This window comes from Palaemon carinicauda, chromosome 2 (assembly GCF_036898095.1).
Source record: "Palaemon carinicauda isolate YSFRI2023 chromosome 2, ASM3689809v2, whole genome shotgun sequence".
Taxonomy (NCBI): Eukaryota; Metazoa; Arthropoda; class Malacostraca; order Decapoda; family Palaemonidae; genus Palaemon; species Palaemon carinicauda.
Window position 1 is genome coordinate 32,489,128 of NC_090726.1, and position 17,156 is coordinate 32,506,283.

Sequence of the window (17,156 nt, forward strand, 5' to 3'; positions counted from 1 at the left end):
TGTAAACAGGAAAAAAATTGATTTTCAATAGTTTACTTCCTAAAGGCAAAATAAATTTAAGTTTTGGTAACCTAAAGTAAATCCCATTGTGTCGAAAGGTTTCCTAATTTTAGAATAACATGTCTAAAGTTTTTCTAATTTTACAATAACGTGTCTAAAGTTTTCCTAATTTTAGAAAAACATGTCTAAAGTTTTTCTAATTTTACAATAACGTGTCTAAAGTTTTCCTAATTTTATAATAACATGTCTAAAGTTTTTTTCTTAATTTTACAATAACGTGTCTAAAGTTTTCCAAAGTTTTGAATCTCGTGTCTAAAGTTTTCCTAATTCTAAAATAGCGAGTCTAAAGTTTCCCTAATTTGAGAATAACGTGTCTAAAATTTTCTAATCTGAGAACATGTCTAAAGTTTTCCTGATTTTAGAATAACGCATCTAAAGTTTCCCTAATCTCAGAATACCGTGTCTAAAGTTTCCCTAATTTTAGAATAACGTGTCTAAAGTTTTCCTAATTTTAGAATAGCGAGTCTAATGTTTTCCTAATTTTAAAATAACGTTACTAAAGTTTTCCTTATTCTAGAATAACTTGTCTAAAGTTTTCCTAATTACAGAATAACGTGTCTAAAGTTTTCCTAATTTTAAAATAACGTTTCTAAAGTTTTTCTAATTTTACAATAACAGGTCTATAGCTTTCATAATTTTAGAATAACGTGTCTAAAGTTTTTCAAAATTTAGAAGACCATGTCTAAAGTTTTCCCAATCTTGGAATAACGTCTCTAAAGTTTTCCCAATCTTAGAATAACGTGTATAAAGTTTTCCTAATTTTAGAATAACGTGTTAAATTTTCCTAATTCTAGAATAACGTGTCTAAAGCTCTCCCAATCTTGGAATGACGTGTCTAAAGTTTTCCCAATCTTAGAATAACGTGTCTAAAGTTTTCCCAATCTTAGAATAACGTGTATAAAGTTCTCCCAATCTTGGAATGACGTGTCTAAAGTTTTCCCAATCTTAGAATAACGTGTCTAAAGTTTTCCCAATCTTAGAATAACGTGTATAAAGTTCTCCCAATCTTGGAATGACGTGTCTAAAGTTTTCCCAATCTTAGAATAACGTGTCTAAAGTTTTCCCAATCTTAGAATAACGTGTATAAAGTTCTCCCAATCTTGGAATGACGTGTCTAAAGTTTTCCCAATCTTAGAATGACGTGTCTAAAGTTTTCCCAATCTTAGAATAACGTGTCTAAAGTTTTCCCAATCTTAGAATAACGTGTATAAAGTTCTCCCAATCTTGGAATGACGTGTCTAAAGTTTTCCCAATCTTAGAATAACGTGTCTAAAGTTTTCCCAATCTTAGAATGACGTGTATAAAGTTTTCCCAATCTTAGAATAACGTGTCTAAAGTTTTCCCAATCTTAGAATAACGTGTATAAAGTTCTCCCAATCTTGGAATGACGTGTCTAAAGTTTTCCCAATCTTAGAATAACGTGTCTAAAGTTTTCCCAATCTTAGAATAACGTGTCTAAAGTTCTCCCAATCTTGGAATGACGTGTCTAAAGTTTTCCCAATCTTAGAATAACGTGTCTAAAGTTTTCCCAATCTTAGAATAACGTGTATAAAGTTCTCCCAATCTTGGAATGACGTGTCTAAAGTTTTCCCAATCTTAGAATAACGTGTCTAAAGTTTTCCCAATCTTAGAATAACGTGTATAAAGTTCTCCCAATCTTGGAATGACGTGTCTAAAGTTTTCCCAATCTTAGAATAACGTGTCTAAAGTTTTCCCAATCTTGGAATGACGTGTCTAAAGTTCTCCCAATCTTGGAATGACGTGTCTAAAGTTTTCCCAATCTTAGAATAACGTGTCTAAAGTTTTCCCAATCTTAGAATAACGTGTCTAAAGTTTTCCCAATCTTAGAATAACGTGTATAAAGTTCTCCCAATCTTGGAATGACGTGTCTAAAGTTCTCCCAATCTTGGAATGACGTGTCTAAAGTTTTCCCAATCTTAGAATAACGTGTCTAAAGTTTTCCCAATCTTAGAATAACGTGTATAAAGTTCTCCCAATCTTGGAATGACGTGTCTAAAGTTTTCCCAATCTTAGAATAACGTGTCTAAAGTTTTCCCAATCTTAGAATAACGTGTATAAAGTTCTCCCAATCTTGGAATGACGTGTCTAAAGTTTTCCCAATCTTAGAATAACGTGTATAAAGTTCTCCCAATCTTGGAATGACGTCTCTAAAGTTTTCCCAATCTTAGAATAACGTGTCTAAAGTTTTCCCAATCTTAGAATAACGTGTATAAAGTTCTCCCAATCTTGGAATGACGTGTCTAAAGTTTTCCCAATCTTAGAATAACGTGTATAAAGTTCTCCCAATCTTAGAATAACGTGTATAAAGTTCTCCCAATCTTGGAATGACGTGTCTAAAGTTTTCCCAATCTTAGAATAACGTGTCTAAAGTTTTCCCAATCTTAGAATGACGTGTATAAAGTTTTCCCAATCTTAGAATAACGTGTCTAAAGTTTTCCCAATCTTAGAATAACGTGTATAAAGTTCTCCCAATCTTGGAATGACGTGTCTAAAGTTCTCCCAATCTTGGAATGACGTGTCTAAAGTTTTCCCAATCTTAGAATAACGTGTCTAAAGTTTTCCCAATCTTAGAATAACGTGTCTAAAGTTTTCCCAATCTTAGAATAACGTGTCTAAAGTTTTCCCAATCTTAGAATAACGTGTATAAAGTTCTCCCAATCTTGGAATGACGTGTCTAAAGTTCTCCCAATCTTGGAATGACGTGTCTAAAGTTTTCCCAATCTTAGAATAACGTGTCTAAAGTTTTCCCAATCTTAGAATAACGTGTATAAAGTTCTCCCAATCTTGGAATGACGTGTCTAAAGTTTTCCCAATCTTAGAATAACGTGTCTAAAGTTTTCCCAATCTTAGAATAACGTGTATAAAGTTCTCCCAATCTTGGAATGACGTGTCTAAAGTTTTCCCAATCTTAGAATAACGTGTCTAAAGTTTTCCCAATCTTAGAATAACGTGTATAAAGTTCTCCCAATCTTGGAATGACGTGTCTAAAGTTTTCCCAATCTTAGAATAACGTGTATAAAGTTTTCCTAATTTTAGAATAACATGTCAATTTTTCCTAATTCTAGAATAACGTGTATAAAGTTCCCCTAATCTCAAGATAATGTGTCTAAAATTTTCCTAATTTTAGAATAACGTGTCTAAAATTTTCCTAATTTTAGAATAACGTAATTCTGCTTCGTTTAGTTAACACTTCAGTCTTGTAATCAAACGTATATTGTTAGTATTTCTCTGTAGGAACAACTGTTTTTAAAACAATAAAATAAAAAAAAATTGAATATTACAATTATACAATATTAGTGGCACAACAGTCATTAAAATAGATCTTAATTATTATTATTATTATTATTATTATTATTATTATTACTTGCTAAGCTACAACCCCAGTTGGAAAAGCACGATGATATAAGCCCAGGGGCCCCAACAGGGAAAATAGCCCAGTGAGGAAAGGAAACAAGGAAAAATAATATAGTTCAAGAACAATGACATTTAAATAAATATTTCCTATATAAACTGTAGAAAACTTTAACAAAACAAAAGAAAGAGAAACGAGATAGAATAGTGTGCCCGAGCGTACCCTCAAGCAAGAGAACTCTAACCCAAGACAGTGGAAGTCCATGGTACAGAGGCTATGGCACTACCCAAGACTAGAGAACAATGGTTTGATCTTGGAGTGTCCTTCTCCTAGAAGAGCTGCTTACCACAGCTTAAGTCTCTTCTACCTTTACCAAGAGGAAAGTAGCCACTGGACAATTACAGTGCAGTAGTTAACCCCTTGGGTGAAGAAGAATTGTTTGGCAATCTCAGTGTTGTCAGGTGAACGAGGACAGAGGAGAATCTGTAAAGAATATGCCAGACTATTCTGTGTATGTGTAGGCAAAGGAAAAGTGAACCGTAACTAGAGAGAAGGATCCAGTGCAGTACTGTCTGGCCAGTCAAAGGACACACTTTGTGTTTATTCTTTAATAATCTCCCCATGAACGTGGGCAATTTTAAGCAATCGAACCTTTCAAGTGATTATCTGATAACAGCAGAAATTAGATCATGAATTAGTATAACTAAAGTTAAACTGTAGTTGAATCGGCAGAACTTCAAAAGTCCAAACTCGCAGCAAATGTTTTTCTGTTGAACATGCTATGTCTCTTTTTATAGTTATATGAAAAATCTATTTTAATAATTTTACTGTTCATGGCATATTTTATTTCAATTGTACATTACTTCTCATATAGTTTATTGATTTCCTTATTTCCTTTCCTCACTGGGCTATTTTTCTTGTTGGAGCCCTTGGGATTATAGCATCCTGCTTTTTCGACTTGGGCTGTAGTTTAGCTACCAATAATAAATAATAATATTAAGGTTGATAATAATAATAAAAATAATAATAATAATAACAACAACAACAACAACAACAACAACAACAACAACAATAATAATAATAATAATAATAATAATAATAACAACAACAACAACAACAACAATAATAATAATAATAATAACAATGATAATAACAACAACAACAACAACAACAACAACAATAATAATAATAATAATAATAATAAGGTGATGCTCAAGTCAAAACTCAACGTGGGAAATATGATGAAAGTCATAAACACATGGGCAGTACCAGTAATCAGATACAGCGCAGTAATAGTCGAATGGACGAAGGCAGAACTTCGCGTTACGGGCTCCCTAAGGCAAGAGCCCGTGTCTTACACAATGGTAAGGCAATCTGACAGACAGACAGAACTCCGTACCATAGACCAGAAAATTGGGAACTATATGACAATACACAAAGCACTACACCCAAGAGCAAATACGGACAGACTATACATAACACGAAAGGAAGGAGGGAGAGGAATACTATAGTCAATTCTTTTTATTGAGGCAGATTTGCACCGACTCGCAGAGGTGCCCTTTTAGCTCGGAAAAGTTTCCTGATCGCTGATTGGTTGGACAAGATAATTCTAACCAATCAGCGATAAGGAAACTTTTCCGAGCTAAAAGGGCATCGCTGCGAGTCTGTGCAAATACGCCTCATAAAAAAATTGAGTATAAGTATAGAGGACTGCGTTAACATCGAGAATAGAGCACTGGGGCAATATCTGAAAACCAGTGAAGACGAGTGGCTCAAGAGTGCATGGGAAGAAGGACTAATAAAAGCCTACGAAAACCCAGAAATATACAGAGACAGGAGAATAACAAACAGAACAGAAGACTGGCATAACAAACCAATGCACGGACAATACATGAGACAAACTAAAGAACTAGACAGCGATGACACGTGGCAATGGCTACTGAGGGGAGAGCTCAAGAAGGAAACTGAAAGAATGATAACAGCGGCACAAGATCAGGCCCTAAGAACCAGATATGTTCAAAGAACGATAGACGGAAATAACATCTCTTCCACATGTAGGAAGCGCAACATGAAAAATTAAACCATAAACCACATAGCAAGCTAATGTCTGGCACTTACACAGAATCAGTACAAAAAGAGACATGATTCAGTGGCAAAAGCCCTCCACTGGAGCCTGTGCAAGAAACACCAGCTACCTTGCAGTAATGAGTGGTACGAACACCAACCTGAGGGAGTAATAGAAAACGATCAAAGATCCTCTGGGACTATGGTATCAGAACAGATAGGGTGATACGTGCAAATAGACCAGACGTGACGTTTATTGACAAAATCAAGAAGAAAGCATCACTCATTGATGTCGCAGTACCATGGGACTCCTGAGTTGAAGAGAAAGAGAGAGAGAGACCTGAAAATAGAAATAAGAAGGATATGGGATTTGCCAGTGGAAATTGTACCCATAATCATAGGCACGATCCCAAGATCCCTGAAAAGGAATCTAGAAAAACTAGAGGCTGAAGTAGCTCCAGGACTCATGCAGAAGAGGGTGATCCTAGATACGGCGCACATAATAAGAAAAGTGATGGACTCCCAAGGGAGCAGGATGCAACCCAGAACCCTACACTATAAATACCACCCAGTTGAAAAAAAAAAATAATATAATAAGTCTACATTAGTACATCATTATCCAAACCAAAAGGATCAGATTGAAATAAGGATTCAGATATTCTAGCGATCAGGAAAACTATAGTCTGAGCAATAAATGGGCAGATCTTAAGCAAATCTTTCAAGATATACGCCAACAGTTGATTTCGACTCTGAGGAGAAGTGTAGGAGTGAATTAAAATTAATTTCCTGACGATAAAAAAGGATCATCTAGTGGCAATAAATGAACAACAGTTGTATAGTAGCTAGCTTCGATGAATATTTCTAAAGATGTCTTAGAGATATAAAGATTTTCGAAGTTTTAAGATTTTCAAAGAATATAAATTTCGCTTAATTTTTTTTCAAAATGTCTAAAGATTTAAATATTTTCAAAATATATTTCCAAGATATTCGAATCTTCTTTTATATGCTGAAAACATTTAGACTTTCAATTTCTAAAGGATGTTTTATATTTCTTTTTTTTTTCTTTTTTTTAATATTGTAAACGATTTTAAAAGATTCTTTTCAAAATTCTCAAAGTTTTTAGTTGAAGATTTCTTCAGAAATTGATGAGACAATTATCCTCCATCATATCTGATGGAAATTTTAAGCAGCAAATATCTTACATCTTAAAAATATGTGAACTATTCAACGTTTTCATTTAGAATTATATATTATGGCATTACACCGTGAACTAGAAAAGTATACCCATTATACACTCAGCATATTCAATTTCTTACACTTGGCCATACATTCCATTATATTATGACGGGCCGAGAGAAGGTTGTGACTCAAAGGCAGGATGCAAGCAACTGAGTAAATTTATTATAGAACACTCTCCTTTATATACAAAAGCTCAAAGCCACAAGAAATTTCATGTTTGAAAAACAGACAATGTTACAGAGGAAAAAAAGCAGACATGTTTAAGCTGGTTCATTTTAGTGCGAGGGAAGAGCGAAGGTACTAGCATAATATATACACAAAATGAACTATGTACGATCGTGTGACACACGGTTGGTACAATATCAACATGTTATTTTACATAATGAAGAACTTTTTAAGTGCGTCAACATCACCAGCTTTTGAATTATTATCATCATTATTACTTGCTGAGCTACAATCCTAGTTGGAAAAGCAGGATGCTATAAGCCCAGGGGGGCCCAACAGTGAAAATAGCCCAGTGAGGAAAGGGAAAAAGGAAAAACTAAATAATTTCAAGAATAGTAACAACATTAAAATAAATATCTCCTTTATAAACTATTAAAACTTCAAGTGGCTTTTATTCTCTGCAACACTACATGGGCGCTATATATATATTTTTTTTTTTTACGAACCTTAATTGACAATTGCCTTTCTTCAAGATATGACATCCATCTCAAAAACAAAGAATAAAGTGAATGTATTATATCCATAATAATCTTCATCACCATCAGGCCTCAGACATGTCCCTCCATTCACATCTGTTTATGGTCTTTCTGTGCCAGTCCACACCTGCAAACTTTCTCAATTCGGTAATCCATTGTCTTCTCTTCCTTCCTCTGCTTCTTTTAAAATCTCTAGGGAGATATTCTGATATTCTTAATGTCCATCATTTGTCTGTCATTCTCATTACATGTCCTACCATCTCCATTTCTTTGTCTTACATGTTCTTAGAATGTCCTCTACTTTAGCTTGCTCTCGTATCCATGTTGCTCTTTTTCTGTCACTTAGAGTTATTCCCATCATTATTCTTTCCATAATACTATAGGCTAAACAGAATCAAGTTCTTGATCCTAGTAATATCTAGATTCTGATGACCTGCTTGGATGCTAGCTAGGGTTGAAAACACAAAATAAACGTGAATTTTCAAAACGATAGAAACTATGAGATGCAAGACTTGGGCGAACCTCTTTGAAAACAGAGCAAAGAAACCCCTCTTTGGTGGCAATGTTCCTGGAAGTTATTTCAATTTCATTAAAGAATACGATGTAGCTGAATACATACAAGTTTTCAGCAGATGAAGAAGTATAATGCATGGAGGGTAATTAATATTAGAATGTAGGTATTTACTCGTAACGAGACACGCGCAACCATAATCTATAGCAGGACGACATTATCGCAATGGAATATTAGTTTAGCACAGAAAACAAAGGAATGTTAGAAAATGAATTCTATTGTAAATCACCTACATGTTTTCCTGTTTAATGGCTGAAGACCACATTTCTTAAAAAAAACGGGGGGGTCCACTTTAAACGTCGCTCATAAATGGCACAGAGACATTGCCCTAGCAAGCAGGTCAATGGCCTAGAGACTGACCATACATGATCAGTGCACAAGCCCCCGCTCCACCCAAGCTAGAACCAGGGATGGCCAGGCAATGGCTGCTGATGACTCAGCAGATGGACCTATAGGCTCCCCCAAACCCAACGACCTTTGATCACAAGGATGGTAAGGTTCCAGACACTAAAGGCACTAACGAGTCTGAGCGGGACTCGAACCCCGTCTGGCAAACACCAGGCACGACGTTACCAATCAGGCCACATCAACTTCGTCAGTATAGAATGTAGCTCAATCCTACTGTATCCTAATTGTAATTTTTATTCCTTCCAGTAATTTTTCTTCCTCCTCTTCCTACTCCAGATGTGGCCCTTGACCTTACTGGCACTGGTGGCCTTGCTTACAAGCGGTGGCAATAGTATGTCGTTCCAGGAAAAGTATGACATTTGGATTCAAGATTTGGTAAGTATTTCCTTATTCATGTATTACAATTATAACAACGACAAATGCAGTCGTTTCTAGTCCACTGCAGACCAAAGGCCTCAGACATGTCAATTCATATCTGGGGTTTGGTCAGTTTTCATCACCACGCCAGTCGCTGCGGATTGGTGATGGTGGGTGATTTTGGTCTGATCGTTCACAGCAAACCAACCTAGTATGGGTACCCCTGACTAGTACAGCTTTGCTGATCATAGCGATACGCAAACCCTTTCACCGCGTTAAGGTATCCCCACTTTGAAAGGGGTATTACAATTATATATTAAATGATGTTTAACATCTATGTATTCACAAATCCACTGCAATTGATTCTCAATTCTTTCTGGTAACATAACTGATGGCTATCTGATATTGAAATAATAGATATATTCATAGATATTTAACAAAGATTTATAGTAATGCTTTCATTCAACTAACGGAGGTTCTTCCCTTTCCTGTCAAGTTGCCAGGATTCATTATAGAAACTTCAATTGTGAATGGTCAGAAGTGTCATTGCAAGGTTCCTGGACCTTCCACCACCTCTACTATTATGTCGCCACCGACAACTACAACTTCGACTCCACCGACAACTACAACTTCGACTCCGCCAACAACTACAACTTCGACTCCACCGACAACTACAACTTCGACTCCACCGACAACTACAACTTCGACTCCGCCAACAACTACAACTTCGACTCCACCGACAACTACAACTTCATCAACAACAACGCCAACGACAACAACTTCATCGACAACAACACCAACAACAACAACTTCATCAACAACAACGCCAACGACAACAACTTCATCGACAACAACGCCAACAACAACAACTTCATCAACAACAACAACACCAACAACAACAACTTCATCGACAACAACGCCAACGACAACAACTTCATCAACAACAACACCAACAACAACGACTTCGTCAACAACAACTCCAACAACAACAACATCCTCAACAACAATGCCAACAACAACAACTTCATCAACTTCCTCAACAACAACGCCAACAACAACAACTTCATCAACTTCCTCCACAACAACGCCAACAACAACAACTTCATCAACTTCCTCAACAACAACGCCAACAACAACAACTTCATCAACTTCCTCAACAACAACGCCAACAACAACAACTTCATCAACTTCCTCAACAACAACGCCAACAACAACAACTTCATCAACTTCCTCAACAACAACGCCAACAACAACAACTTCATCAACTTCCTCAACAACAACGCCAACAACAACAACATCATCAACTTCCTCAACAACAACGCCAACAACAACAACTTCATCAACAACTTCCTCTACCACAACAACGGAAGCAGAAATTGCAACAGTAGGTGAGTAAAAATACATTACACGTCCTCTTATCATTTTGCTTCAACTACGCTGGTGTTGAAGAAACTTTGAATACATTACGTAGTCTATTTTTATTCATGTAGACCGTTAGCTGGCTAACTGCTCACAACAGTTAATCTTGACTTTAATCTTGCTTAAGATAAAAACAAAATGTTATAGTGGCCGCAGAGATTCCGGGCGTAATAAGCCCCACCCCCTGATGACATCATAGCAAATCATGTCTCCCTGGTTGAGGATGTACTGTGACCGATGTTAATCCGAGAGACGTGATTGGCTATGACGTCATCGGGGGTGGGGCTTATTTTGCCCAGAATCTTTGCAGTGACTATAGTTGAATAAAAAAAAAATAAGTGGCACTAAATTTATACTTGACATTTCCATTTTGATAACATCAGTGATAATTTATCGGTTATATCTCGCATATATATATATATATATATATATATATATATATATATATATATATATATATATATATATATATATATATATATATATATATAATATATATATATATATATATATATATATATATATATATATATATATATATATATATATATATATATATAAAGTAGATAGGAGCTTGTAACTTAAGGTATTATAAGAAGGCTAAATATATATTCCTGTTTATTTTCGTAAGTAATTACTCACGTAGGCTTATTGACTTTTTTTTCTTAAGAGTAACTATATTTTTAACAAGTCTCTTACACAGATATAAACGATATAAAGAGCAATACGACCGATAACTTTCGCAGGAGATCCTATATGACAGTTGCCGAACGTGACTCGAAGTCGTCGTCTGAACATTTCCATAGTCCCATGTGTACAAAGAATTATTCTTTTTATCCATAAAAATTACCTATTCAGATGTTACTTTTAAATTAGAGCAATTTATTTCATTATGACGGCAAATATCGTATTCAGTTAAGTAAAATACACTGATTAAATAGAAAATTTTGCATATTGAACAGCTCTGCCTAGGAAAGACCCTCTTTTCAAAAATGTATCCTAAGAGAAACCTAGATCTTACCCAAGAGTCGGGAATATAATTTAATTGATATTTAATAATATTCTAAACAAAACAAATGGCATAAAAATATAGCTCATCGCGAGCTAGCATACTGTATACAGTTTTGAGACTGAAAATCTAATAAGGATTTAGGAATTCAACCTCGGTTATATAACAGGGAATGTAGTTGGTCCCTCATTGCGCTATTGGCTTAGAAAAGAACGTTACACAGTGTTCGTTGGATAACCGTAACTAAACTGAACACCGTCACCAATTGAATTTTATTTTCTTACGTCTATTTTAAATGAAGAAAAAAATATTCCAGATCCAAATAGTTTTTCTTCAGATTTTCTCAGGATTTTGTAGGTTATTTGTGTGTTTAAAGGGCGAGTTAACTTAGTACTTGATCTATGTATGAAGCGAGGTGCTATGTGGTAGAATAATTTCTCAGGGTTTTCGTAGGCAATGTGTGTGTTTAAAGGATGTGTTAACTTAGTACTTGACCTATGTATGAAGCGAGGTGCTATGTAGTAGAATAATTTCTCAGGGTTTTTTGTAGGCTATGTGTGTTTGAAGGATGAGTTAACTTAGCACCAGATCTATGTATGAAGCGAGGTTTTATGTGGTAGAATAATTTCTCAGGGTTTTTGTAGGCTGTGTGTGTGTTTAAATGATGAGTTAACTTAGTACAGTACCTGATCTATGTATGAAGCGAGGTGCTATGTGGTAGAATAATTTCTCAGGGTTTTTGTAGGCAATGTGTGTGTTTAAATGATGAGTTAACTAAGCACTTGATCTATGTAAGAAGTGAGGTGCTACGTGGTAGCATAATTTCAAGAACCTAGACGCATTGTAATAGCCGCTGGCACCTAATGACACCCGTTTATGTTCACTTCGAAGATTGTGGTAGCTGCAATGTGGACTATTACATCAACTCCAATAACTATCCTTCGACCCCAATCGAATTGACATGGGACTCTCCTAACTATCCCAATGAGTATCCCGATGGTTGCACCTGCGTGCTTAATGTGTATGTAAGTACTATGGAGCGTTGGTACATAAATGCTCATCACAAGAGCTGCTATTTTCACTAAAAATGTTTCATAGACAGATATACTAGATAATGATTGAGATCATGTAGCAATTAAGTGTTTCTAAGAAATGCAATACAATTTCGTAAGAAGGTTTTGCAAATGATTACCTTCTCATAAATTCTTCAGATCTATAACTAGTTGTGAAAAATAATCTAACTGTATCTTACTTGTCTTCCTCTTTTTTTTAATTTTTATAGTTTATATAAAAGAAAATTATTTAAATGTTACTGTTCTTAAAATATTTTATTTTAATCGTTCATTACCTCTCTTGTAGTCTATTTATTTCCTGATTTCGTTTCCTCACTGGGCTAATTTTCCCTAGGGTGCCCTTGGACTTACAGCAGTCTGTTTTCCATCTAGGCTAGTCGCCGCAAAGATTTCGGGCGAAATAAGCCACACCTCTTGATGACGTCATTGCCAATCAAGTTGCCTCCCACGTTAGCAGCGGTCACAATACAACTTATACATTTCAATCTATACTAACTTTTAATAATTTTATGAAGATATGTTGTGACTGCATGACGTCATCAGGAGGTGGGGCTTATTACGCCCGCAATCTCTGTAGCGACTTTAGTAATAATAATGTCTTCATAACGAAAAAAAAAAAAGAACGAAAAACTCATCTTACACTCATCATTGCTCATCTTCATCTTCTTCCCAGCTGGAAGCATTCGGGTACGTAGATATCTCCTTTGAAACGGGTTCTAGCATCCACAGTTCTTCCAACTGCGCCTATGACAAGCTAGCGATGACTGGGGACCTATCTCAACCTACGTAAGTTCAATTGAACTTTTTTTTTATCTGTCTTTTTATGAAATAATGTTATGAAACTATGTTGTAAGAGAAGATCCATTTAGGCTGGACACGGAGAAAATAAAATGAATGCATAGAGTCTGTTATATATTTAATTTATAAGGCATTTGTACTTTAATGTACTATGCTAAGGAATATACATTTTAAACAGTTCTATGCAGCTAACAGGTTATAAAACTGCATGGTAATTACATCTTATAATGTCGAAGAGTCAATCGAAATTCCAGACCACAAGGAAAATTTCTAAAATAAAATCAAGGCTCTTTACTTGTAATTACAGTGCGTTACTCTCTCTCTCTCTCTCTCTCTCTCTCTCTCTCTCTCTCTCTCTCTCTCTCTCTCTCTCTCTCTCTCTCTCTCTCTATTACATATATGTATATATACATATATATATATATATATATATATATATATATATATATATATATATATATATATATATATATATATATATGTATATATATACATATATATATGTTTATATATACTGTATATGTGTGTATGCGCCTGTGTTTGTGGGTGTGTGTATGTGTGTATGCGCCTGTGTTTGTGGGTGTGTGTAAATACATCCACAAATATGTATAATCTTTATTACCTATTGATACAAACCATCTTTTCAACTCTTGTTAAATTCTGATTAGAATAAGGTTTGGCGACGCAGTTCCAATCCTACCTCTCGTTTGGGCCCTGTTATTGTTGTTGTTGTTGTTTTTCTTACTATTATTACTCCGTTTCCCCCTACGACAGAACCCTATGCGACACTACCATCTCCACGCACACGGATTACCTCATGAACAGCAGAGGGATCCCTCAGTCCTTCACCGCGACTTTCACCTCTGACCCTGCGGACGGAAATGACGTGGACACGGGCTTCAGGATGAAGCTATACGGTGAGAGGGTGGCACGTGTTTATTGCCTAATATGAGATTTTAATCATCAAATTTATATCCAAGATGTCTCTTGAAACTGCCATATGTTTTATTTTTTACTACAGTTTTAATCTATTTATTTCTTTCTTTCCTTCTGAACTATTTTCCCCTGCTGGAGCCATTAGGCTTATGGTATCCTGCTTTTCTAAATAGGGTTGTAGCTTAGTTAGTATTATAATAATAATAATAATAATAATAATAATAATAATAATAATAATAATAATAATAATAACAATTTTGTTAAAGATAATAGCTGCCTCAGTTGTATTGACCATGAACTCTGTCTTCTCAAGATGAATGCAACTGAGGCAGCCAATATTTTAATCAAACATTCCTTAAAGAGGGTCTACTACCTAAATCTACAGTAATAATAATAATAATAATAATAATAATAATAATAATAATAATAATAATAATAGTTCTTAAATTCAGTACTCTGCAAAATCCTTTGCTACAGGTGCTATCTTACTCATATATTCCATTAGAATGGTGTTTCCCAACCCTGGGGTAAATTACCCCAGTGGGGTAATGGACCCGTATTTTTGGGGTAATCAAGATGTTCTGATGCCCGTGTAGCTCTTTCTGTAACCAGGCCCAGAATAGAGAAAACTGTACGGGCAAAACAAGCTCAACCCTCACACTGAAAAACCAGAGCAAACATAAAGTGATTACTAAATAACATCTATTAATATTGTTACACTGAATATTCTGCACTGATGATGGTTCATTTTGATATCCATTAAAATGGAAAAGTTTGGATTTGTTTTGGATCCTTAACTATAAGCAGCCAATAGCGGGCTACATGATCCATACAGTTCATCAGGTGGCTGCAAAACAACATCCGATGTTACCGGGTATATGTTCAATGGGGTAATTGATTAGTTGGAAATAAACATTTTGGGGTAATCATTTAAAAATGGTTGGGAAACACTGCATTAGAATATGGTTTCCTACTGCCAGCCAATCCACAGCACCTTATATATACTTACCCTTTTTTTTCTCATCTGCATTTACCACATTATAGTCACCGCCCATCTTCCATTTTTCGTTTATATAATCTTCCTTCTATTAAGAGGCGTTTCCTTTCATTTTATAAATCAATCATTTACCAAGGTCTTCCACTGTCTTGGGTTATAGTTCTCCTGCTTGACCGTATACTCGGTCACACTATTCTACCTAATTTCTCGTCCTCTTCTTTTGTTAAAGTTATTATAGTTTATATAGGAAATATTTATTTCAATGTTGTTAATGTTGTTAAGATATTTTATTTTTCCTTATTTCCTTTCCTTTCTGGGCTATATTCCCTGTTAGGGCCCCTAGGCTTGTAGCATCCAGCTTTTCCAACTAGGGTTGTAGCTTAGCAAGTAATAATAATAATAATAATAATAATATTAATAATAATGTTTCCTTGCCTTCCAGTTGAACTCTGGGTGTGGCGTGACGGTAAGAACCAGGAACGCAGTGACCAGATCTTGAATAGATTGCACCCAAACATTGCAGTGGCCAACATAACTCAACCAATACAAGGCAACAACTAGTAAAGACAGTCAGCTGAGTTTCCCCTGGCAAGGATCAGAGTATTCTCAATTCTTCAATCAACATACACTGGGTCTTATCCCTTAATGTTCATATCTTCGTTGTGAACTAAATGGCTATATTTCGTTAAATGTTAGAGCATCATGCACTTTCTAGATTGAGACTTCTCTGGGTTCCAGTAATGTTTGCAAATTATAACTTTGACGTATTTCTGCACTGTTACTTTCATTATTTTAGTAGGCCATACCTTGGAGATGATGAGTTTACGCCTTACGCATGACTGATAGCTGATTCAGCAATAAACGGTTTGAGATATTTATCAGGGTAAATGAGAAAGGTTTTCTACTCTCCATCAAAGGTTTATAATATTCGATAGGTATTCATAGTTTCATCTTTCCTTTTCTGGAGTTTTTAGTCTGTTACCTGTTTGATTAAAATACACTATAATGTATTTTATTTTTCTTTTGATGATCGTGGAATACGTCCGTGCAATAGCCTACAAAATTATAACTCAGTTTATAAATACAACGATACAGTATATATATATATATATATATATATATATATATATATATATATATATATATAAACATACATATATATATATACATATATATATACATATATTCAAATTAACTTTCTAACGACTACAATATTAAATTATGAATATAAACCTGTAACAAGTAAATATTAAAAGAATTCTTGTCAAAGTAAATATATCAATAAATCTTTCCCTTTACAGGATATTCATGTTCATTATCCTACATACTTGATTTCCACAAATATTAATAGAGTTATATTCATTTTTATTTCCTAAACACCATTTTGCAAATATTCAAAATTCTTTGCAAATACTCAAAATGCTTTGCTAATACTCAAAATTCTTTGCAAATATTCAAAATTCTTTGCAAATACTCAAAATACTTTGCAAATACTCAAAATTCTTTGCAAATACTCAAAATGCTTTGCAAATACTCAAAATTCTTTGCAAATACTCAAAAGGTTTCTCGTAAAAGCAAATCTTGACTCAACAGAATAAGTATTTGTGGTTATATATGAAATATTTATTTTAAGGTTTTTACTGTTCTTGAAATATTCTATTTTGATTGTTCATTACTTCACTTATAGTTTATTATTATCTTATTTAGTTTCCTCATAGGGCTATTTCCCTGTTGGAGCCCTTTAGGCTTATAGCATTCTGCTTTTCCAACTAGGGTTGTAGCTGAGCTAATAATAATAATAATAATAATAATAATAATAATAATAATAATAATATAAAAAGAAAAAGAATAAGAAGAAGAAGAAGAACAACAACAACAACAACAACAACAACAACAACAACAACAACAACATCATAAACTGAACGAGACAAAATAAGTAAATATATATATATATATATATATATATATATATATATATATATATATATATATATATTGTATATACAGGTATATATATATATATATATATATATATATATATATTGTATATACAGGTATATATATATATATATATATACCTGTATATACAATATATATATATATATATATATATATACCTGTATATACAATATATATATATATATATATATA

At 34.3% G+C, this 17,156-nt stretch overlaps 1 protein-coding gene across 1 annotated transcript in view; it reads left to right on the top strand.

Annotated features, from left to right (window-relative positions):
- The window catches only part of LOC137616204 (uncharacterized), a 17,487-nt gene extending 1,840 nt beyond the window's left edge, over window positions 1–15,647 (top strand). The window contains exons 2-7 of the mRNA XM_068345845.1: window positions 8,693–8,791; window positions 9,270–10,161; window positions 12,093–12,226; window positions 12,948–13,060; window positions 13,847–13,989; window positions 15,448–15,647. Coding sequence (XP_068201946.1) covers window positions 8,693–8,791; window positions 9,270–10,161; window positions 12,093–12,226; window positions 12,948–13,060; window positions 13,847–13,989; window positions 15,448–15,566 — 1,500 coding nt within the window. The 3' untranslated portion in view covers window positions 15,567–15,647. The remainder of the gene's footprint in view (window positions 1–8,692; window positions 8,792–9,269; window positions 10,162–12,092; window positions 12,227–12,947; window positions 13,061–13,846; window positions 13,990–15,447) is intronic.
- Window positions 15,648–17,156: the final 1,509 nt, after the last annotated feature.